The sequence below is a fragment of the Trachurus trachurus genome (genome assembly GCF_905171665.1).
Source record: "Trachurus trachurus genome assembly, chromosome: 9".
In the NCBI taxonomy this organism is placed as follows: Eukaryota; Metazoa; Chordata; class Actinopteri; order Carangiformes; family Carangidae; genus Trachurus; species Trachurus trachurus.
Genome location: NC_139895.1, coordinates 29,403,267 through 29,427,457, shown reverse-complemented (window position 1 = coordinate 29,427,457; position 24,191 = coordinate 29,403,267). Strand labels below are relative to the sequence as shown.

The following is a 24,191-nucleotide window of genomic DNA, read 5'->3' as shown; positions in this document are numbered from 1 at the left end:
TAAATTCAGTTTTGTTATCAAAATGTTTTCCAGAGGTTTCATTTGTAATGATACTGTTGGCTCAGTGCATTCAAAACAGATTATGTAAAAGAATTCCTCAGCCCTCCTACAGAGCAGCAACACACCCACACACACCCACTCTGGAAGTCGACAAGGCTGCTGTTGTTTGTAGCTGTTTGTGACTGCACTGATTATGTAGCTGCTTTGCATGTGTTTGTTATTTTGTGTATTTCCAGTCAGGGTTGCCTACAGTTATCTGATCTGTGTCATTTGAAGCAATTTTGTGATTCTTTATAGTCTTTATAAACTTACCAACAGGACACATTAACAGCCATATGAAATAGAGGCTTCTGGACCATGTGTCCTGCTGACAGTTTGGGCCTCTTCATTCAAGCCTACTCATCATCATCCTTACACAAAGATTAATAAAGAAGGTACAGAAGGAGTTAATTTTAATGCATAATCAGTATAAACATGTAGAAAGATGTTATTACCACAACATTAAAAATACAGGGTAAGGAAAGTGACATGTCTGCAACCTTCAGTCGGGGAGAATTATCAATGATTAACTGGAACCTAATAGTTACTTGTCAACCTGACATTGGGCAGGCTGCATTTATCCTGCTCTAGTCATTTTAACTGTTCAGATTTTTTTTTTTTTTGGGGGGGGGGGGGTAGATGTTTGGACTGAACCAGGTTTTACCATGGATGGTCTTATTATAGATCCTATAGTAGGATTGATGTGCTTATGGGGGGGCAGTACCGCCTCGGACCAGCCGGTGGCGGTAACGCACCGTCGTTGTGTGACAGCCGACATAAAACCTGAGGAAGAAGAGGACGCAACGCGAGTCTGTACTGTGATTGGACAAAGTTTTACGTAGTAAAACCGTCATCATTACCCGGAAGAATGACAATAATTATTGTCGTTGCTAACGTTTAAGGTAAGTGAAGCTCATTTGTGAAACAATTCCTATAATTTAATAACAATTTAAACTTTGCTACGACATGTGTCTATCTGTGCAAGTTGAAGAAGCTCTCAGCCGAAAGTAAACCAGCCTCAGTGACCAACCTCAACATCGGTGTGTGTCCTTGCTCAGCAGAGAGACATGAATCCGAATGAGAAACTTTTCTTCTACTCTATAGTCGAAAATGTTTACAGGATAATGTGAATAAATTAATTAGCCAGACTTCTTGAGCTGTAGAGCAGCGCCATTTGAATAGTCTTTAAAGATACTTTATTAATACACACTCTGGGTCCAAAACACAAGACAAGACAGGAAAAGAGCAATACAAACAGCGACAATACCAACAGCAATGACAGCAACATCAACAACAAAGCCCCAGTATGTAACTTATTTGCCTTTTTATTAGCAAAAATCAAATATTGCTTTCATAAATACGTATTTCACTGAAGTCGAATCAAACCCGCATACAAATGAAAGCTTTCTACCTTAGAATGAGTTGTTACAAGTCGTAATACACAAGTGAGCCGGTGCATATTCTCATTTGCCCAGGTCATAGTATTTCAAAGGAGGTTAAATCGAAAGCAACTGGACTTAGTTATTTGTCTAGGAAGACGTTTCACCTCTCATCCAAGAGGCTTCATCAGTTCATGTACGCAGCTGACCAGGCTGGGACTGGTCCAACTATCTGGTGTGGAGACTCACTATTTAACCTCTTGTGTGGGCGTTTCACAAGGGTGATGATGTCACTGGTTCCCTTTTGTGCTCCAAGTGCCAACGACAGTAGTTGGAGTGACAGTCGTTGGTGGGAAGTTGGTTTCGACTTCGTTAGTGCCCTATTGTGTTCTAACGACAGTCGTTGGAGTCACTTGCCACTTGTGAACAGTAGTTGTTCTTTGAGGCTAGATTGTTGAGTCTCCTGGGAAGGGATGAAAGGGCAGCATTGTAAATTGGAGATAGGTGGTGTCTCAGACCTCCTCCCCTGTTGAGGGTTGGTTTTTCTACTTTTACAAAAATGGCTTCTTTAACTCCTCTTTCAAACCATCTGTCCTCTCTGTCTAGGATTTGGACATTGCTGTCCTCAAAGGAGTGGGCTTTCTCCTTGAGATGTAAATGAACAGCAGAGTCCAGTCCTGAGGAGTTTGCTCTCCGGTGTTGGGCCATGCGTTTATGCAGTGGTTGTTTTGTTTCTCCAATGTAGAGGTCTTTGCATTCCTCGTTGCATTGGACTGCATACACCAGATTGCTTTTGTGGGTGTGTGGTGTTCTGTCCTTGGGATGTACCAGTCTCTGTCTGAGTGTGTTGCTGGGTTTGAAATACACAGGGATACGGTGTTTGTTAAAGATCCTCCTGAGTTTTTCTGATACTCCAGACACATATGGAATGACTATGTTTTTTCTCTTGTTTTGTCTTTCTTTCTCAACCACTTTGCTGGTTTTCTTTCTGGAAGCAGCTGCAGTTTTCACAAAGGTCCAGTTAGGGTAACCACAAGTTGTGAGGGCGCCTCTCAGGTGCTTGTGTTCTGCCCCTTGGGCCTGTGAGCTGGTGGGCACGTTATCAGCTCTGTGTTGCAAAGTTCTGATAACACCAAGCTTATGTTCCAGAGGGTGGTGAGAGTCGAAAAGTAGATATTGGTCTGTATGTGTGGGTTTTCTGTATACCCCAATGTGGAGGCTCCTGTCCTTTTTCATATGGACGTCACAATCTAAGAAAGGCAGACTATTGTCCTTGACATCCTCTCTGGTGAACTAGCGTATGTGGACGACACATGGGTTAAAATCAAAACCAAAGAAGTGCAAGCTTTTACCGAACACATTAACTCAGTGGACAAAAACATCAAGTTCACCAGAGAGGATGTCAAGGACAATAGTCTGCCTTTCTTAGATTGTGACGTCCATATGAAAAAGGACAGGAGCCTCCACATTGGGGTATACAGAAAACCCACACATACAGACCAATATCTACTTTTCGACTCTCACCACCCTCTGGAACATAAGCTTGGTATGGTGTTATCAGAACTTTGCAACACAGAGCTGATAACGTGCCCACCAGCTCACAGGCCCAAGGGGCAGAACACAAGCACCTGAGAGGCGCCCTCACAACTTGTGGTTACCCTAACTGGACCTTTGTGAAAACTGCAGCTGCTTCCAGAAAGAAAACCAGCAAAGTGGTTGAGAAAGAAAGACAAAACAAGAGAAAAAACATAGTCATTCCATATGTGTCTGGAGTATCAGAAAAACTCAGGAGGATCTTTAACAAACACCGTATCCCTGTGTATTTCAAACCCAGCAACACACTCAGACAGAGACTGGTACATCCCAAGGACAGAACACCACACACCCACAAAAGCAATCTGGTGTATGCAGTCCAATGCAACGAGGAATGCAAAGACCTCTACATTGGAGAAACAAAACAACCACTGCATAAACGCATGGCCCAACACCGGAGAGCAAACTCCTCAGGACTGGACTCTGCTGTTCATTTACATCTCAAGGAGAAAGCCCACTCCTTTGAGGACAGCAATGTCCAAATCCTAGACAGAGAGGACAGATGGTTTGAAAGAGGAGTTAAAGAAGCCATTTTTGTAAAAGTAGAAAAACCAACCCTCAACAGGGGAGGAGGTCTGAGACACCACCTATCTCCAATTTACAATGCTGCCCTTTCATCCCTTCCCAGGAGACTCAACAATCTAGCCTCAAAGAACAACTACTGTTCACAAGTGGCAAGTGACTCCAACGACTGTCGTTAGAACACAATAGGGCACTAACGAAGTCGAAACCAACTTCCCACCAACGACTGTCACTCCAACTACTGTCGTTGGCACTTGGAGCACAAAAGGGAACCAGTGACATCATCACCCTTGTGAAACGCCCACACAAGAGGTTAAATAGTGAGTCTCCACACCAGATAGTTGGACCAGTCCCAGCCTGGTCAGCTGCGTACATGAACTGATGAAGCCTCTTGGATGAGAGGTGAAACGTCTTCCTAGACAAATAACTAAGTCCAGTTGCTTTCGATTTAACCTCCTTTGTAATACACAAGTGGGCGACGCACCGAACCGAGGCTGCCATGTTCAGTGGCAGCGTGACCGTAGGTAACCATAGAAACTCAGCGGAGCTGTGGGCTCGGGGAGAAAGTTTTCCAGGTAGCGCCTGCTGCTGTTAAAACTGTCACCACTGTGTAGTGTGAGGAAGGACGGAGGCACTGGTGTTGCATTCAGGTGCAGTCAGGCAGACGGCCGTCAGCAAACCAACCGGATGTCATTTTACTGACGAGAGAAAGAAGGTAAAACGTGGGTCAGGTAAACAATACGACATGACAACATATTGTCACACCTGTTTTGCCTCGTGCTGGCGGACCACTTGTTTACATAGACTCTTGTTTATCCTGTTACATGCAGCGTCTGTTGTCTGTCTGACGTCTGCCCGATTTCACGTGAATGCAACATCAAGAATACGTTCAGATATATGCTAGATGGGGGGAATTCCTACATATTATAATACCTTTAAATACTATGTTGAGGTCACACCTTTGTCTATTGATTGGTTTTACACAGTCACAGCACTGTGGGCTCTCTGGGCTTTAATATACAAGTTATGACTAGACTAGAGCATGTGAAGTCGCATGCTTCAGTTCCTCCATAAAGAGGCTCTGGGATATTTAACATCATGAATTAAGTTTTTGCCATAAATGATTCTTAATGATTTTTGAGCCAGTAGCTGTAGTACAGAGGCCCTCGGCTCTGTGTTCACTAATCCATGTGCCATGGACCCAGATCATGTTAAGAGATTCATTAGTAAAGAGGACTGTTTTGGAGAGTACAAAATTGTGATCAACATGTCAATGAATTCATGTACCTCATAAGTAAAATGTCCACAATGTCATGGTCAAATCCTTCAGCTGTATTTAGTTTTTATATCAGCCATGGATGTAGCCTATGTGTTTTGACAAACTACTGAAACCTCAGCATCCACTTGTCTGCCAGTCTGTTACATGCAAAGAAGACGCAAACGTTAGCTGGACCAAAATGGCATCGTACTTTGAGGAACACGACTGTGAGCCCACCAACCCAGAGGAGCAGTATCGGCAGAACGCGCTACTTGAACTGGCCAGGTGAGGATAAAAACCCTTGAGATGCATCACACTGCTGTACATTGATGCAGAGTGTTCAGGGCTCGGACTGACTGTCGGTCTTTATCAACAGGTCTCTAATGCAGGGCCTGGACTTACTTGACTCAGGGGGGTTCGACCTGTCAGACTGGGACCAACGTCTTCCCCCTCCAGCTGCCAAGACTGCTGTTCAGACTCTCACTATAGTCGTCATTTCTCCAGAACAAGCAGGTGACAGATCTTTTGCACAATGAATTGGGTGTTTTCACTGAGTTTTATGAGCAGAAAATTTAGAAAATGTAGTGGAAGTGAAACAAAATATGTTAATCATATTTTAAAACACACCTTTCTACAGTGTTTTGAGTTTCTAATTATTTTATCCATGTCTGCCTGTTCCTCTGTATGTTTATGTGTTCTTTTGCTTATTTGGCCTGTCTACGTTTTGGTTCTACCTGGATTGATTTTATTGTAATTGATTACTGTAAAGTGTATTGATACCATGTAGCTACTATGGTGATTTTACACTCTAAATTAACTGAAGTGATAATGGCAGAGGGAGCTATCAGGCTCACAGGCAGGCTGTGAGAAAGTAGGTGGACCACAAACTGAATGTGTTTTTTTTTTAAAGGGATAGTTCAACATTTTTGAAAATTGGCCCATCGCCATGATCCCCCTAGTAATAGCAGTAGGTTCGTTACCTTTAATTGTTGGTCCAAGCTGCTTTTAGATCGGGGGAGAAGAATACCGAGCGGCGCAGCTACACTACGGAGGCTAATGGAATTTCTTGGTTTTGCTCATCAAACTCAGCAAATACACAACCAAAAAACTCAAAAACGCTGTGGTGGACAAGTTGTGACCTGCACATTTACCACGCTATGAGATAATAGCGGAAAGTTAAGAGAAGTGAAGCAAATACTCGGAACTACTTTCTTCAGTGAACCACTGGTCGGAGGGACACAGTGTGCGCACCTCAGCCAGTGCCGTAGTATACGGACGTATCTGCAGTAAACAGGCGCTTTTGAAATCACTCAGCCGAGCAGCCGTCTCTAGAGTGTAAAGTCCGACTTTGCCTCTAAAACAACTCCATCTCGCAACTTTCCGCTATTATCTCATAGCGTGGTGAATGTGCAGGTCACAACTTGTCCACCACAGCGTTTTTGAGTTTTTTGGTTGTTTGATGAGCAAAACCAAGAAATTCCATTAGCCTCCGTAGTGTAGCTGCGCCGCTCGGTATTCTTCTCCCCCGATCTAAAAGCAGCTTGGACCAACAATTAAAGGTAACGAACCTACTGCTATTACTAGGGGGATCATGGCGATGGGCCAATTTTCAAAAATGTTGAACTATCCCTTTAAGTATATTTTTTGGCCTTTTTGCCTTTATTGGATAGCACATAGTGAGATAGACAGGAAAGGGGGAGGCAGAGAGAGGGGGAATGACATGCAGATTCGAACCGGGGACGCCTGCGCTGAGGACTGTAGCCTCTACATGGGGCGGTCGCTTTAACCACTGTGCCATGCACCGTCCCAGACAAACTGAATGTGTTGCGATAGTTTGTATCTGAAACCTGTCATTTGTCAGCAGTAGAACCAGGGTAGACTAGTGTGAATGTGATACGTGCTAATGCAGGAAGAGAAAATGTGGATTTGTAAACCTTGGAGGGGTTAAATGAAGCTGGTGTTTTCTTATTTCTCACAGACAAAGGGCTCAAGTGTCCTGTGTGTTTGCTGGAGTTCGAGGAACAAGAGACGGTCCGAGAGATGCCCTGCAAACACCTTTTCCACGCAGGATGTATACTGCCCTGGCTGGGCAAGGTACAGCGCTCACATCCTCCACCACATGCTTCTGGAAATGTGTGAGCTGTTGGTTGATTCCCTGACTCTTTGATCCTTTTTAAACTCGTAGACCAACTCCTGTCCGCTCTGCCGACTTGAATTACCAACGGACAATCCAGAGTATGAAGAGTTCAAAAAAGACAAGGTGAGTGTTAATGTGTGTGTTTATGCTACAGCTGAACCTTGACATTTAACCATGCTTTCAAGAAGGCGCCAGATGCTGGCTCAAGAGTTTTTTTTTTGTCCTGTAGGAGAGAAGAAAACAGAGGGAGCACAGGCTGGAGGACCTACACGGTGCTATGTACACATGACGCTGTGGTGCAGTGACATTTCACTAGAGATTACTCAAAAACATTAGGGACGCTTCAGGAAATACTTAATGCTGCCTTCATGTCATTTCATACAGAATGTAATTATAAGCATGCTGCTCGCATGTCAGCCTCATATTTGTAGTTATATATCAATATAGATATAGAGAAAACAACTGAAGGACTGTCGACATCATTGGCAGCTTCCTTTAAATAAAACTGTAAATTATTAAAACATAACTAGTATGTAACACAAATAGCTACAAATTTATATATACATATACATATATATATATACACAAATAAAATGTTCCTATATTTTTTTAATGCTCACAATGGGAGTAATCATGGTACTGATGTGTGCTGTCCCCTCCATTCATTTGACATGGCATGACTGCAGCATAAGCAACGAGGTCATTGGAAAAATTGAAAATTCTAATTAGTAAATGCTGTTTCCTCATTAGTTAGGATGAATATATTTTAAGATGAATGAGCTGTTATCTGCAGAGACGAGCTTCTGTCTCTTTGTTTCATTTTTTACATAAAAGTATGAATTTTAAAAACCTTGTTGAGTTTGCATGTTCTCCCCGTGCATGCGTGGCTTCCTCCCACAGACCAAAGACGTGCAGGTTAGCTGGCGACTCTAAATTGCCCGATAGGTGTGAATGATTGTCTGTCTGTATACGTTAGCCCTGCGATAGACTGGTGACCTGTCCAGAGTGAACCCCGCCTCTCGCTCAGTCAGCCGAGATTGGCTCTAGCTCACCTGTGACCCTAGTGCAGGATAGAAAATGAATGAATGTTCAGCTTTATTTGTCTGATGAAAATGAGTTATTTAAACACAGGAATATATTCATATTAGTCAGTGATTCCTTTTTATACTGTTTTGTTTTCTAAAAGAAAAAGTTTAAATCTGACATAATTTTAAGTTTATACTGCATTAGAGTAGTAATACTGTATAAGCAGCCACTGACTAAACCAACCCTCATGTGCAGAGTTGTTAAAATTGTTAGTTCTCCTGAAACCTGTCCCATAATCACATTCGGATGCTGGGGGTCATCATCAGTAACATGGTAACCAATATTGTCTGGAGTGGTTCTGGTGCTCCTACATCGCGTGGCAACCGCTTATTATTATGCATCTGTTTGCTGTTGGTGCACAGACACACACACTACTGGACATGGAGGCCTGCTGGGATTTTTAACCAGCAGAAAATACGTGTATGTATGTAGGCAGCTTATCCCCTCTTTATGTGTCACCTGATCTGCCAAAACAGACTGTACATGTATATATTTATAGAGCAGGTGACATACACACATATACATACATGTTTGTTCTGTTTGTTAAAGATCAGAAAGTTACTTATTGTGTTTATACATGAACAAAATAGGGGTGTTTGTGTGGTTAGGATAATGTATAACTATCCCAATACATCAACCATAGCTTAACACATTTCCACATTCCAAAAAAAGCCAATGCAAACCACCTGCTAATAATTTATCATTTTTATTTCATATTTGAATATAAATCTCTGTCAAATGAAAATACCTAAATGATAGACAAATCATTAAATATTTACAGAATTTATAAAAAGGAAACAAAATAATCTGTTGACTTGTTTTCAGGGAATTATCTGACTTTTCCATTACCATTCTTTTACATGTTTTTCAAATTGAGGAAATAAGAAGAATACATGGTTTCATTTGTGTGCTGCTGTTGCTAGAGTTCAACATGTAGAGAGGTCAGGCAGCCTTTTGTAATACAGGATGAACAAACATACCATTTGAAAGCTTAGTGAAGTGCACATTTTGACAGCAAAACAAACAAATAAAAAAGTCTGTAAAATCCACCATTAAATTTGGGCCTGTGGAAGATGGTGTTACGCAATAAATCCAACCCTGATGTGAGGGCTCGTACAAGCTGCCATTTGTAGTCACACCTTGTGACTTGGTTACAGTATGGTGAAAGAGGCTACAGCTGAACACAAGATAAGATCTGAACATGTTCCCCTGGCATAGTTCAAGGGATAAGGCTAAAACACTGCACACATACCAATTCATACACCTACTGCTGCCGTACAGAAAACCAATCAATACTCCAGAGGATTCCAGTCTTTTTTGGCAAGATTGCAGTATCACGCAGGATCACTGCAGTCCCACAGAGAATGGGAAGTTGGTTAAATCATTTGCACGAAAAGTAAAGAAAACTGACCCGACGTGATTTTATGCATCTTGTGGCACAGCAGATCCACTGTCCTGTCCAGTGCTAACACTTGCCAAGACAAACCTTTGTCGATCGCTGGTCCACCGTCACTTAAATACTTTTCTCGACCTCAAACAACAGTGAGATGGAGAATATGTTGAAACTCTAGCTTTCACATTTAAATAACATCAAACCCACAAAAGATAAGAGGTAGGTGATGTGACCTTTTAAAAATGTGTACTGCTGGCATCCAGTGGTTAGACAGTTTAAAATGCATCAACACTACACAGAGGGCAGAACACTGTGCGTTATGAAAAGTACTTCTCAAACGGCTCATTTAAAACAGTAACTTAATGCGAGTGTAATCTAAACTGGGTGGCGATTGTTAGCTTTAGTTTGAGCAGTGGTCATTGGTGGCAGTCTGGTGTTAAAGCTAATTCAAAACTCTGATTTTCACTTATTGGCAACAGGAAATGATAGAAAAACCTCAGTGTTTCCTGTGTTGTATTGTCTGGTTGTATCACTGCTATTGACACGACTGTGACACCTTGAGGTTTTATGGCACAAGCATCATATTCACCTCTCAGTAACAAAACTTCCCCTACTACTGCTGGGAAGGCTTCAGCTCATTTTTATATTCAACAGAAAACCTAAACTCAAGACTCAAATAAGGCTTCCACGGGTCCAGCCTGGAACCAGATCAGTGTGTGAACAACAACTATGTTATTCTGTATACGCGTTAGTCGGATTATGACTGTTCTATAAGATGTAGGTCACTTCAAATGTCTTTGTGTCACTTTTTTTTTTTTTTTCAAACAAAAAGAGCCCTGTGTTCAACTCACACTGAAAAAAGGCATATTTCACTCCAGTGGAGTGGTAAATTATCAGATGATTGATGGCGATTATTGCACCTGCCATGACAAGTGTAGGAAACAAAAACAGTTAGCATGACAAAGAAATCATCAGATCATGCAGCTTGTGGGACAACAATGGAAAGACACCAGAGATTCTCAGTTAACAGTGATTCAGACACCAAGTCCAAGTTATCAGAAGAGAGCAACCGTCCTGCACTCACATGTCAGTGAAATGGGTTATGACCTCAAGAATGATAGTGGCTCAACATACACATATACATATTTTGTAAAACAATTTTAAAAACACCACCAAAAACTTGCATTCAAATCATCTGTGCAACCAAATCAAATTGTCATGTGAAATCAATGATTTTTGCCAAATCATCTGACATGTAATTTATGCTTAATTGGTTTCAAACGGCCATATGCTTACAGCCTGAAAAACCTACATTACTGTTAACTATTCACATCTCAAACATTCAATATTTTCTACCCTCTACACAAACGGAAAAAATCCTATTCTCTCATTCGAAAAGTGTGCCGTGCAGAGATAAGCAAGAGGCCACGACAGGTGGGCCACACGGTAGCAATGGGTAGTTCATGAAGGAGTGTTGGGGTGGGGTGGGGGGGGGGGGGGGGGGTGGGGGGGGGGGGCTTGTGGGTTTAAGTAATTTACTTTTCCACCTTGACACCAGTGACATCCAGTTATAGAAGGAGAAAAAAAAGTCTTGTTTTAGTGAAGACCGGCCCAGATCAACAGCCACCTCAGAAAACATTCATGTTCCAGTGCTCAGACTGGCTCCACACATTCAGCCCTCCAACATCACCACTGACAATGTAACAGAACCTTTCACCGCAGGCTCTCGCACCAACGTTGAGAAAGAAAACAAAACAGAATAAAAAATTTAAAAAAGTGTAGTAATACAGATGGAATAACCTGGTGTTGGTTCAATGGTTAAAGATAGATAGAAAGATATCACAACCTCCTCCACATGTCATCTCACCTTCCTGAGGGCGCTCGCTCATGAAGCACCTCTGCACTGACCTTTCATACCTTTGGGCTGTGAGGCAGAGCTACAACATGGCTATGCTCTCTGGGGTACAGTTGAGATGTGTGGATGTGCTGCTGCCCCCGGGCGACTTGAGGTTGCCCTTGGTTGCCCCGCCTAGTGTTGAGCCCCGGGCCCTGGGGCCCATGATGACACCTGAGCCGTGGTGGTGACTCCTCTGCAGGCCCACCATCAGGGTCTCGCTGGTGACGGTGCCGAACTCGTAGGTGAAGGTGCCGTAAAAAACCAGGATGTCCACGGTGAAGACCCACTCACAGATGGCTGCGGCGTGCTGCAGGATGAAGCTCTCGTGGATGAAAAAGATGCCGCCTGAGGGACACAAGTTAAGGACAAATACTCTGGTAGATGCACGAGCTCAACAAACACACCATAATACTAATATTATTATCACAACTACTACACTACTCTGCTGATTTCACTGCACAGTGGCACAGGAGGGAAAACATGTTTGACACAATGAGATGAGACAAAGGACAGGCAGCTTAACCATAGGGTGTCAGGTGTAAATTCATAACATTGTCCTATTATTTTATCTGGTGTTACAGAGCTGCTCTGACCAAGTCATTGAATGCTATAAACAGATGAGAGAGAAAATAATGATGACAATGATTCAGATTAGTGGTGGAGATAAAAGAGTTCCTGCATAAACTGCTTCTTGAGAGCCATTGTTCTTACTTTTAACATTATGAAACAGCCAACTTAATGCATCAGAGGCAACAGGCTGTCAAAGGCAAGCCACCCTTGTTCCTGACTGGACGTCACTGAGAGGCAGGCAGGCGGCCATCAGCTCAATGTTTAACAATGTCCGTCAAGAGTTATGTCTCAAAGTTGAAAGGACAAAAATCTTCATCTGTCCACAAGTGTCTCAAGACTTGTGGAGAGAAAGGGAGGTCTCCCAGGGTTTTATTGGCATGTTACCACATTGTGGACTGTGAATGTGCTGATGTCAGGATGACGAGGTGGAGCCTTTATGAGCTGAATAAGGCAATACAAAAAAGACCAAGCAGTTACACAACCCAACACATGCTTTAGGAGACAAAGAAGAAGGCTAAGAGACAAACTCAGATATGAAAAACAGTAAAATGAAATATTTCCTTATGGACTATTGATAAAATGTATGAGAAACAATGTTGAACTAGAAAAAGCATTTCCAAGAATGGAAATGGTGTGAATGCTGAAAGCAATGCTAAATGAGCTGAAAAAATTGTTGAAAGAAAGAAAGAAACAAGAGAGAAAAAAGAAAAGGGCAGAAGGAAAGAAAGAAAGAAAAAGAGAAGGGTAGATGGAGAAAGAAAGAAAGAAAGAAAGAAAGAAAGAAAGAAAGAAAGAAAGAAAGAAAGAAAAAAAAAAAAAAAAGACACAGAGAAGGGTAGATAGAGAAAGAAAAAAGTAAGAAAAACAGAAAGATAGAAGAAAAAGAGAATAGAGGATGAATGAAAGACAGAGGGGTAGTAAGAAAGAAGGAAAGAAATTGGGGTGGATACATGGAAAGAGAGATATATACAGAGAGCGGTAGGTAGAAAGAAAGAAAGAAAAAAGAAAAGGGCAGAAGGAAAGAAAGAAAACGAGAAGGGTAGATGGAGAAAGAAAGGAAGAAGAAAAAGAGACAGGGTTTGAAAAACAGAAAGAAGATAGACAGACAGACAGACAGACAGATAGACAGACAATGAGGCTGATGAATGTGAGCTGAAAACCTGTGTGTGTGTCTGGGTGTGTGAGTCTGACGGTCTCTCTGTCTGCGTGTACATGTGCAGAAAGTAAAATTGTTGATAAGCGCCACAAAACTCCTCCCTCCCTAATGATCCGATTGATTACACCTGCGTGGCAGCCTGCCCTCAGAAGTTACCATGGCGACTTCAACTGCTTACATTTTACTGTGTGGAACAGTGTTGTGTTTGTCTGTTTGTGTATGCGTACATGTGTGACTGTGTGTAGAGATGTGGTTAGATGTGGTTTTAACAAATCTTTCTTCTTTCTATCAAATTTGTGTTAACACATAACAAGAGGGACGTCCCTTGAAAGGATACTGAGGACGAGGGAGACCATAGCTCCCAGTGCCAGTGCCACACGGAAATGGGCCATCCAGTAGTCAAGGGCGGTAACAGCAACCCTGTAGGTGAGCACACACTGCAGACACACGAACAGCAGCCCCGCTGGAAACGCCACACCAGCACCCACATAGTGGAGAGATTTGGCATGATCGACCTGTCAGACAGAGACACACAGCCTGAGTTATAGTGTGCATTGGTCTAAAATCCCCCCAAAAGGATTTTTATTTAAATGTTGTTGTGTGAGTTTACCTGGAAGTTGCCCACCATGAGCAGACCCACGGCGTTGGTGCAGCCCGACACCAGAGCGCTGGTGTTGACCCAACAACGGTGGCTGTGCTCGATCACCTGGGCGTAGCGCAGAAGGCACACCATCACCACTGCAGGACACAGTGACAGAGAGCACACGTTCACACCGCGTCCACACATCAAACACACATTCACATTAAAAGCCTTTTGATGTGACTCAGACAGTGGAAACTCAGTCACGGTTCACAGTTTTTTTTTTTTTTTTTTACATGTTTAATGTTCTTGCTTCTTTACAGTTTTATCTGTAGGCGATCAGATACTGTATTGTCCTCAAGGGGACTTGGGCTAAAAGTGCTGGTTGCAGCTGCAGTCACATGACAAATATGTACACACATTCACATACACAAACATAACAGTAAGTTAGAGCAGCGCTTCGCCCAAACAAACTCAGTTTGAAGCTGACAGTAGTTTTAAGGTGCTCAGTAGAATGAATAGATAAAAGTATATAACAACATAATATAGGGTTAGGGGGTGTGACTACACCCATTCAGCTGATGTTACACTGTTTGAAAACTTTAAAGCTGCAGGTTGCTGTCTGTTACAGCACACACCAAAAGCAAAGAAAACACGAAATTAAATCTAGAAATAAAAATGCAGGGAAACAACAAGAGAACATGTGGACTAGAGACCATTTAAATATACATGAGACAAAAAGGTGAATAATGAAGCGGCAGCGAAAACAGCAGGAAAGAGATGCAATTAAGGGCAAAGGGGGGAAAATGGGGCATAACTGAGCGGTGATCAAACAAGAGAGGAGGAGGAGGAGGAGGAGGAGGAGGAGGAGGAGGAGGAGGAGGAGGAGGAGGAGTAATGGAGGAAGGCCACAGAGGGTATACGCAAGGGAGGGGACAGTGGGGGGAAGTGGAAGGAAAGCTGCATTCATTATTGATTAGAGAGCACCGGCTATTTCAAGCCCCTCCATATCTCTTGGAGGGGAGTGGCTGACTTCTGGAGGCACCATGGAGGATTGATGCAACACACACAACGGACAGACGCCACAGAGATTAAACATTTCTCACCTCAACCATACTCAGTGATTGTGTTTGTATTAAAGAGCAGAGGGCAGCAGTCTTATTAGACTGAGAGCTAACCTGCACATCTAATTTAAAATTCAGCGTATGCCAGTGTTTCATGATGAATGAACACTTAATATTTGTTGATGAACATTTTTACAATTTACTGTAAAAAGTTACAGTTATATTTTAGTAATCCCTCCTACACAACAGTGGTATTGTGGTTTTATTGTGGTGGTATTGTGGGAAACTACTCTTAACTTCACTTCATGGAGTATCCAGTGGTTGCCTAGCAACTCAATAGAGACATCAAGATGTCATGGCTATCAGCCAAGAAATACTCCAGCACATAAACCACAATAAAGCTGTGTTTTTTTTATGAAGGAGCTTCAGAGGAGCTGGTGTGGAGCTCTGATTCTAACCATCTCCTGGATTTAGCTTCATGTTTACTGCACATATGACAGTGGTATCAATCTTCTCAACAAGAAAGCAAGAAAGCATATTTCCATTTTCAGCACGTACTCTTGCACAGACAATGTTTTTATCCACATAGCTTGAATTCGGTTAGAACAAGGCCTCACCCATGAAAGCTCCAACGTTGCCAATCAGGCTGAAGAGGCAGCTTTCAGGAGGGTAGGAGCCACATTTACTGTAGGACATGAAGACACAACAACTCTCAGTATCAGCAGAAGGAGATCCAAACATATTAGTGCATCACACAGTTACTATGTGTTTTCAGAATATCAAATTGTAAAAGAAAACAAATCAAGTGACTACAGATGCGTGAACTAAACTTCTCTCCGATATCTAGGTGTAAAACTTTCCACTACATACAGTACAATGGTAAAAAGCCTGTAAATCCTGTACTGCCTTTTTACAACTGGGCTTTTGTACTTGCCTGTGGTTAGAGGCTTATTTGCAGATTAGACAAATGCAATTTATGCAAAGCGTAGCTGCGTGGGTTAATGACCGTCATAGAGCAACTACATAACAAGGTGCTAATTCATGCCTCTGGGCTTTCACTGACATAAAATCGCTTTTGTACTCCACAGAAACAAAGACTTGATGCACAGAGAGGAGGAGAGGTGGCACAGGAGACCTGATGAGGGGGATGTCCTGGATAGTGCAGCATGTCTTGGGGAAGCCTGGTCGGGGCAGCTCCTCCATGCATGTTACATTGTAGGACCTGTGGCAGTGACACAGTGAGGTCATTACCTACTGATGACTAAGGTTTGAAACTATAAAACATATTAAAGCAGAAGTAAGCGATCCGGTGGTTTTGGCTAACTTCCTGTCAGCCGATGGAGTTAGCAGTCCCGGCCCTCGTCCCTACGTCACCACATTCACGCGCATCCCACACAGAGAGGACCGCCCCTTTATGCCATTCTCTCTCCTCGTTGGATAAAGGTTGTAGGATACAAGGAAAGTTTTCTCCTCGGCTTACAGCAGAGCAGAGTGACTGACAGACCCGTGTTTCAGACCAAACACTCTATATAAGTGATTGCTGTCGGAAGATATAACTATTTAAGACTTATATTAACACAAATATTCAGCTTACTTCTGCTTTAAGACACTTTCAGATCAACACAAGGAAATCACTCACCAGTTTTCTACAGGACAAACATGGTGATTCATCACAGCCATGGCATACCTGCAAGGTAAGGAGGAACACACCATAATACAAACGCCACAGATGAAACAAATAGGACTATTATCAATATACGGGATTATACTGGTCTTATGCTGCGTTCAAGACAACTCGGAAGTCGGAAAAAAACGAGCTCCGAGTTGTAAAAAATGAATTGAACGGCGTCAAACTCGGAAATTACAGGTCGGGAACTCGGGTATCATATCAGAGCTCCAACTTTCCGACTTGATGTCACAACAACATCAAAACATGGCGGCCCTCGTCTTAAACGGTTAGAATTTAGACATTTTAAGTTATTTGTTGAGGTTTAATGCATATTTTTGTGTATTATTGCAGTAGCCTATATGAAATACCTTTATATTAAAGCAGATATCAGCTTCACGGCCGTTTCGGCTAATGCTGCGTTCAAGGCAGGCTTTTGAAACCGTAAGTTACAGCTTCAAGTCACAACTACGACTTGGTAGCGTTCCAGGTAACCCGTAGCTCGTGTTTTTACCATCCTGTTGTCTGTGAAAGTTCCCTATAACGGCCACTCGTAACTTCCGACCCGTGAACTCGTACCAGATCGAACTGGTATGACTTCACAGGAAGGAAAAACACAAAGTACGAGTTTCTTTGAACGCACCATGAGTTAGCAGCCCCCGCCCTTGTCAGGCATCAATTGGTCCTCGTGCTACGTCACCACATTCACGCGCATCCCTTGGCTGCACACACAGCCCTTCATGCCGTTCTCTCTCCTCATTGGATAACACTTGTATCCCACAAGGAAAATTTTCTCCTCGGGTTACAGCAGAGCAGAGTGACGGAGAGACTCGTGTTTAGGCTGAAATACTTCATGTAAGTGATTGCTGACGGAAAATAGGACTATTTAGGACTTATATTAACAAAAACATTCCACTGATATCTGCTTTAAGCTGTGATTGTTGTATTGGTGTGAAATTGTGTTCCTCGTATTGTGACGGAAATAACGTTTAACTGTTATCAAGGCTGTAACTTTATATGTGCACTCATCTGCAGCGTCTCCTCTCCTCCAAAATAAACATAATTTGCTGCTGCACTTATTTTTCGTATTCAGCTATGAGCCACAATACGCCAAACTCCCTTCAGGTATCCATGTTTTTTTTTCTTCCGAGTTCCTGCAGCGTGAACGCAATGATGTCGGAAGTCGGAAATTTCCGAGTTGGGAATCCCGACCTCCGAGTTGTTTTGAACGCAGCATACATACAAGGAATTATTTGGCAGGAAGAATAGAAATAATAAAGAGTACCATCTATTCTGTACACCTGATAATGAGAACACATTACTGTATGTGTCAATGTGACAGCATACTGTACATGACACAGTTAACTCACACTATCCATATTCCTGTGATGGAGAAGGCAGACAGGCTGACAGGCAGGACGATCCAGGCAGTCATTGGGCTGGCAGTGAACTGGCTTTGTCCCAAGCATGGGGTGAGAGGGGGGCTTCGGGCTGGAGTGGCGACACAACAGAAGGGATCGAGTCGGGGGCGGGTGGGGGTGTGGGGTCACTTACACACAGGGGAACACACGGGGATGGGGGGGGACATGAGAGGACAAGAGGGGGAATGGCACAGCTCTTCTGCTCCACAGGGCCTGCAACCAGCAGCAACCTGAGACAACAACAAGACAAGATGTTCGTCAGGAAATTAAAAACAGAGTATGTGAAGCCACAGGAGTTTATTTATCTGTGATCCGGCGTATTTATAGTTTTGTCCACTCAATGCCAGTTGCACCTCACTGAAAATGCAACATGTATGTCACACTGGACCCCACTAAAAGTTAAACAAAGACCAACGGCCTTACATCTTCCGTTACAAGTTCTTCTGCAAACAATGGAAGCCAGTCGACATGCTGACATGCACTTATGTTTTGTTCCTGTGTGACAGGAAATGACTTCTATGTTGTGCTCCCAAAAACATTGTAGGGAAGTGCACAGTTTCACATGACTATGAATCTGATCAAACACTCTCCTTGTGAGCTTGTCATACAAACTGACAATGTCACAGGTAACAAAAACTGAAAACTGTTGATTACATGTCGGTTCAAGGTTCAGTATGTTTAAACAGACTTAAGACCCAGAGCCAACAGTGGTAGACACAACATAAAACTGGAGGTGGACAGACTGTCCGTCGTCCTTCCCTCTTCTTGAATGAATTTCTCCCACTATCATTGTTCAACATCAGTGCAGACAGGAGCCTCTTGCTGTTTACTGTAAATACTGAAACACATTATGCAGTCAAACTAAACCTTTTTGTGTTTAAAAGAGAAAAGTTACCCCAAAACAAGATGACCCATGGACAAAATGTGAATGTTTCTTTATACTGTACTGCTACCATTTAACAAAGTCTATGTTTTTATGATGATTTTTCCCTAAATGACCACCACACTGATTGCACAAGTACAAAGACGAGCACCTCTTGAGGAGAACTGAACAGCAACACAACGCTGTAAAAGGTGCTGTCAGGGACGACTGTACCCTTGTGATAATGAGGACTCTGCTAAGGTCGGCTGAGTGGTGGAAGAAGCATGGGACAACACAGGCTGTATCGTTTTACACAGTGTACGGTTACAAGTGTGTCCTTTGCCTGAGAGGAGCGAAGATTAACTTCACCTAAAAAAAATCCTACGAGGTAGTAGTAGCTCTGTTCCCAGAGAAAGGTCAAAGTCACAAATCAGACAATGTTAGACACAAATTTTACACATCTATCTTTATTATTGTGCCAATATATATTATACTGCTATGTTAAAGTAAGGTCAGTTTTTCAGTGCTTATTGATCACTTAACAACAGGATATCAGGTGCCACAGACGTCCCATGCAAGTATGACAGTAAAAGTCAAGCAACTTTCTTCTGTGAAACCAGAGGTCACAAGCGTGCCCTGGTAAACTTCCACATTTTCTCTTATGCTTTCTCATCTCTGAATTTGATTGCATTTTGATTTTACTGAGCAGCAGGGATTCGTAGATTTATTAGCTGATCAATAATGGGTAAGTGCAACTATTTTGATAATCCATTAATTGTTTTGGTTTCTTAGCTTCAGGCTTCTCAAATGGGTATTTTCTGGTTTGCCGAGTCTCCTATGATTGCAAACTGAATATCTTTAGGACTCTCCCATAATTTGTAGTGGGGCCACCCACAGGCTGACAGTGTACTTTCAACCCGATTTTGCATTTTTATGCTTCCACCCATTACTTTCATGTGAAATTGATTAAACCCATGTGACTGATTTTTCCATTTCCACCAACTGCACCAACAGATGTTTGTTTCATCAGAAGTCACATGGAGTGTACATGGGTTTTTAAATGAAGAGAGTGGTGTGGTTAAAGGTTAACGTAAACTGTTTGTAGACAGAATGCCTATTATTGACATACCCGGACCAGAAGACAATGACTCACCCGCCCCAAAGACTACCCCCCCATCTGCCACATAGGCTCCTCCATCTGCATGGACATCATTAAACAAGCAGACATCGAGTCACAGTGGGCATACAGACGTTTGCTCTCAGCATCACATTTGACAGCAGTTCAATAGGTTTTCATAATTCTTTTTTTTTTTTTTGAGTGTCCTGCTAGCCTTTTGTCTTCCCTAGTCACTTATCTGTGAAACAGGTTCATAAGTTTTTATGGGGTCTTTACAAGTTGCCTAGGTAACCAAAATATGCCTAATTTTCTTTCCAAAATATTCTCTGAATTTTACTGGAAACAAAAAAAATCAGTAAGTGATTTATTCGATTTTATTTTGTTGTTTTATTTCACTAGTTCACTAGTGAAAACTGTTCCATTACTGGTGTATTTGTTCTTTCCTCACCATGTTTGTTGAAATTGTATTATTTTCCTGGGTTATTTCCATAAATAAACACTATATTTGACTAAATAAGCACCCATGGTCCTCTCCCACACTCAAGATTCAAGTATCGCGTTCACTCATGATAACATAACAGCTCTTACTACAGTAGTAGAAAGTACAGAAAAGTTTTTTCCAAAGGTTTCAAAGTGCTTTCATATGTACTGTAATATGTAATATGAAAATGCAAAAAGTTCAATATGCCTATTAAAGATATTCAATACTGCCTGTTTTATAATGTTCACATGAGATAGTGAAGCTAGCAGATCAATAAAGGGTCATTTCAAAATGGCATTACAATAAAATAAGTGGGTTGTACTGTGCATTGTTTGTTTCACAACTAGGCTACTGGTGGAAACGCCAGCCAGGGCAAGATGGTGACCTACAGAGTGATGTTTTGGCTGAGGAAGTAATCACCCTGAACTGAAGAACAACACATAATCTATACTCTTGAGAAAACCTGAAATTCACCATTCCCAATTACTAAATCTGTTATATTTTTCAAATGGCAAATGAATAGCTTATTATGCATTGATGTCTGTAGTTGTAAGGTCAATTTTCTGATAACCATTGTTGTAATTAGATTTTTCTAACATCCACACTGCTGGGTCAGTTTCTGCCAAAATTAAAACAGATCTCAGAGGTCTGGGTCTCAGATTAGATGTAAACTTGTCATGGCATTTTATGAGAGCAGCAGATCCAAGGATGGCTGGTTAAAGGTCAAACAGGCTGCAGGTTAGTAAGGTAACCTAACACCTAGTGTCACAGCCATTTTAATATTTTGTCCAAGCTCCCAGGAGCAGCTAAAACGCAGGATACTGACTTGATCATGAGGGAAAACGTCAGTGTGTTTACCTGTGCAGGAAGCCATACCACCCCCACCCCCGCATCCATTCAATGGAAATAAACGCTACTGCACTTCTAAGACTTCATACAACTGTGACAATGTATCCAAATAACCACTGTGTAATATTTACCCACTTCTCTGGAGCCGCCCGCTGCAGCAGCATCCCTGAGCCCGACCACCGGGTAACGGCACCGTTAGCCTCGTTAGCTTCATCCTAGCTAGCTAGTTAGCCTGCACTTTACCAGTTGTCTTGACTTGACACTTGACCGCATCTTGATTTCCGCCACACAAAGGGATACGCTGTTCAACAGGAGACATTCAGAGGACAACAACACCGAGCCCACCGGGACAGTCACAACACGACAGTCAATTTGTACCTACCTTCAACCTGCTCTGCCACCACAGACCTCTACAACCTTGTTTCCTTTTAAAAACACCGTTTTCTTAGTGGAGGAGGCGAGACGCACACATAACTTCCGCTTGTTCTTTCCAAAATAAGACGCCATGACAGTTTCGTGAAAGAATAACTTTGACCAAATTATAAATTACAAAACATCGACAAAATAAAAATCGATGGGTTCGTTATGTATACAATGCAGTTTGACTGGATATAATCGTGCGCGAGACTTACATCAATGTGGCGCTTTTATTTTTGGAGGAATCAAATAATCTTTAGTCTTATTTTGGTATACTAACTAACTTGACGCAGCTCCCACTGTTGTCAGGCCCCACTGTGCAACACCTCTGTGTCTGTGCTTTTTAGTAAGACTTCACTGTACAATAATAATAGGCTAATGTACTCCCTGAGAATTGTGAACCCACACTTGTGTTTTTAGCTTAGAATAAATGGAATTTAATACACCTTTTTCTAAACTCGAATATGAAAAATCTCTAAATGATTAATGTAGCCTAAATTGTTTCTAATAAATAACACACCTACAGAGCAGGCAGGAGTGTAGACCACGAGACATTATTTTAATTTTCCCAACCTACTCACTATGGTGGGGGCCACCCAAGTCCTTATTTGACCCTAGAAATATTGTGGCCTTTAATTCTGAAACACAAGGTTCTGCAACAAATCACGCCTGTGACCCTTGAGAATATGTCTTTCTCATTGCAGATATTTGGAAAAGCACAAGTGTTACTCATTGACAATGAACTTTGTCTGTCAATAAGGGTCTGAGTCAGGACACTTGAGACACAGTGACTAAGAGCAGGACTGAAGCAGATGAATGTAATTTGGTCATAACTAATTTAATTATTTACACCTGTGAATTTTCTGCCTTGTCCCTCCGAGTTTTAGTGATGCTGATGAACTTTCATATGCTAACGCATCTCAAATGTAGGCTATGTTGTATCTTTTAAAACATATATAGATACAGAATAAATCAATATGTTGGCTATCTGTTAATTTCAATGGATTTCCAGTAATCAAATAATTGAAGAGAGCCATCTGTGGTTGCCAAAGCAATGTTGTTTGTTTAACATGGACGGTTTTCACTGCACAGATTTTGACATGTCAAAGGAGCAAAAGCACAGGTGTATTTAATAACATTAATTAGCTCTGACATATGGGCGTGGAACCACCGGATAACAGCTGGCCAATCACAGCTCAAGCTGCTGCTCAGTGCTTTGGATTTGGATAAATTAAACAGAAAAAAGCAAATATTTAGATGGAATTTGACATGCAATGTGGTGGAAGAACAATATATATATGTTTATCAACTGATTTTGTAATGGCATTCCCCTGAGTCTGTTTCTGTCAAGTCACGCCCAAATATGTTTTATATTCAAAGCTACAAAGAAAAGAAAAAATAAGGAAATAAAATCGGAAAATATTACTGAATCTGTTGAAAGTCATCTGTTAAACTTTGTTGGCCACACAAACAGACAGAGAACATCGCCAGTTTGGTTTGTTGTCGCTGACTGTGATGCCTCCATCTGCTGGATTACTTTGTACATTACAATAAGTAATACTCCACTAATTTCATCTCAAATGCAGTCATGACATGTGGCTGTGGTAATCCATCCATCCATTTATCCATCCATCCCTAATCACAAGCCTCACATGTTTCACCTTATTGTGCTAGAATGGACAAAAATACACAATTTTGCATCTTTAAAGTGTGTAAATTGTGACACTTTCTGTTGCAATTTTGAATTGTGGCAATGTCTTTAGGAAAATAAGTTCAGCTGGGAAAATACGTAAAGAAACCAGTATCTCCTTATTTGGAACAGACCATGTAATAACATCAACAAAGGTCAGGTTACACAGTTATTGTTACAGAGCAATCTGTGTTTAGTTGTAAATAACAACAAATATATATATATATATATATATATATATATATATATATATATATATATATATATATATATATATATATATGTTGTTATTGTTGTTATATATATGACACAAGGCTTTATAAATCTATATATAAGGGATTATAACCTTCATTCTTGTCTTACTAAGCAGCTTTGAACGGTATTTACTAAATTTGATCCGTAAATCTTACGGACAACAGTGATGGACAGGAAACCACAGACTTTGAGAGTAGATGATATTAATCCCAGTGAAATACAACTATGGAGATATAGATTGGAGTTTGCTTAATAAGTAGCCTACTGTGTCCTGGGATACTGCAGGAAAATATGGTAAAGCTGGTGACGCAGAAAAAAGAGCTGTATGGAGTAAAACCTATATTAACAGCAAGAGGCAATGGCTGATTATTTTGTTTGGGGACACAGACAGACAGGGCAAATAATACCATACTGAATGGCCATGAGGCAGTTACAGGATAATGACACTAAATCTCCCTTAAGTATCCGAGATGGTTTTGAGTCAGTTGTTTGTTTATCTTTCATGATAAATCCACTGAGCCATAAAGACAGTCACCTCACTCCATCACACACATCATAAATGTTTACATTCAATTCCATCATGGTGGCCTCTTCTTTCCAGTATGACCTGTGGTTCGCATGACAAATCCAGTTCACCTGTAATTCTTTAAACACTATACACTAACAAGCCTAGACTAAGTCTGCTAGCTCTATTTAAATGTCACTGCTTTAGCAACTTAAATCCTTAATTGTTTGAACTAATCAGCAGTGGTTGGCAGC

The 24,191-nt window shown here is 41.7% G+C and overlaps 2 protein-coding genes across 2 annotated transcripts; one reads left to right on the top strand and one right to left on the bottom strand.

Annotated features, from left to right (window-relative positions):
* Positions 1–833: 833 nt before the first annotated feature.
* On the top strand, positions 834–10,891 carry rnf181 (ring finger protein 181). Its single transcript, XM_083979556.1, has 6 exons — positions 834–941; positions 4,949–5,076; positions 5,168–5,304; positions 6,770–6,885; positions 6,977–7,051; positions 7,158–10,891. Exons 2-6 carry the CDS (start codon positions 4,991–4,993, stop codon positions 7,215–7,217), a joined length of 474 nt encoding a protein of 157 aa, XP_083835682.1. The 5' UTR covers positions 834–941; positions 4,949–4,990; the 3' UTR covers positions 7,218–10,891.
* Positions 10,890–21,498, bottom strand: tmem150aa (transmembrane protein 150Aa). Its single transcript, XM_083979555.1, has 8 exons — positions 21,453–21,498; positions 17,711–17,991; positions 16,314–16,361; positions 15,810–15,896; positions 15,292–15,359; positions 13,641–13,768; positions 13,368–13,545; positions 10,890–11,649 (listed from the first exon to the last, which is right to left on the bottom strand). The coding sequence occupies exons 2-8, from the start codon at positions 17,773–17,775 to the stop codon at positions 11,345–11,347; spliced, it is 879 nt and encodes a 292-aa protein (XP_083835681.1). The 5' UTR covers positions 17,776–17,991; positions 21,453–21,498; the 3' UTR covers positions 10,890–11,344.
* Between the last annotated feature and the right edge of the window lie 2,693 nt (positions 21,499–24,191).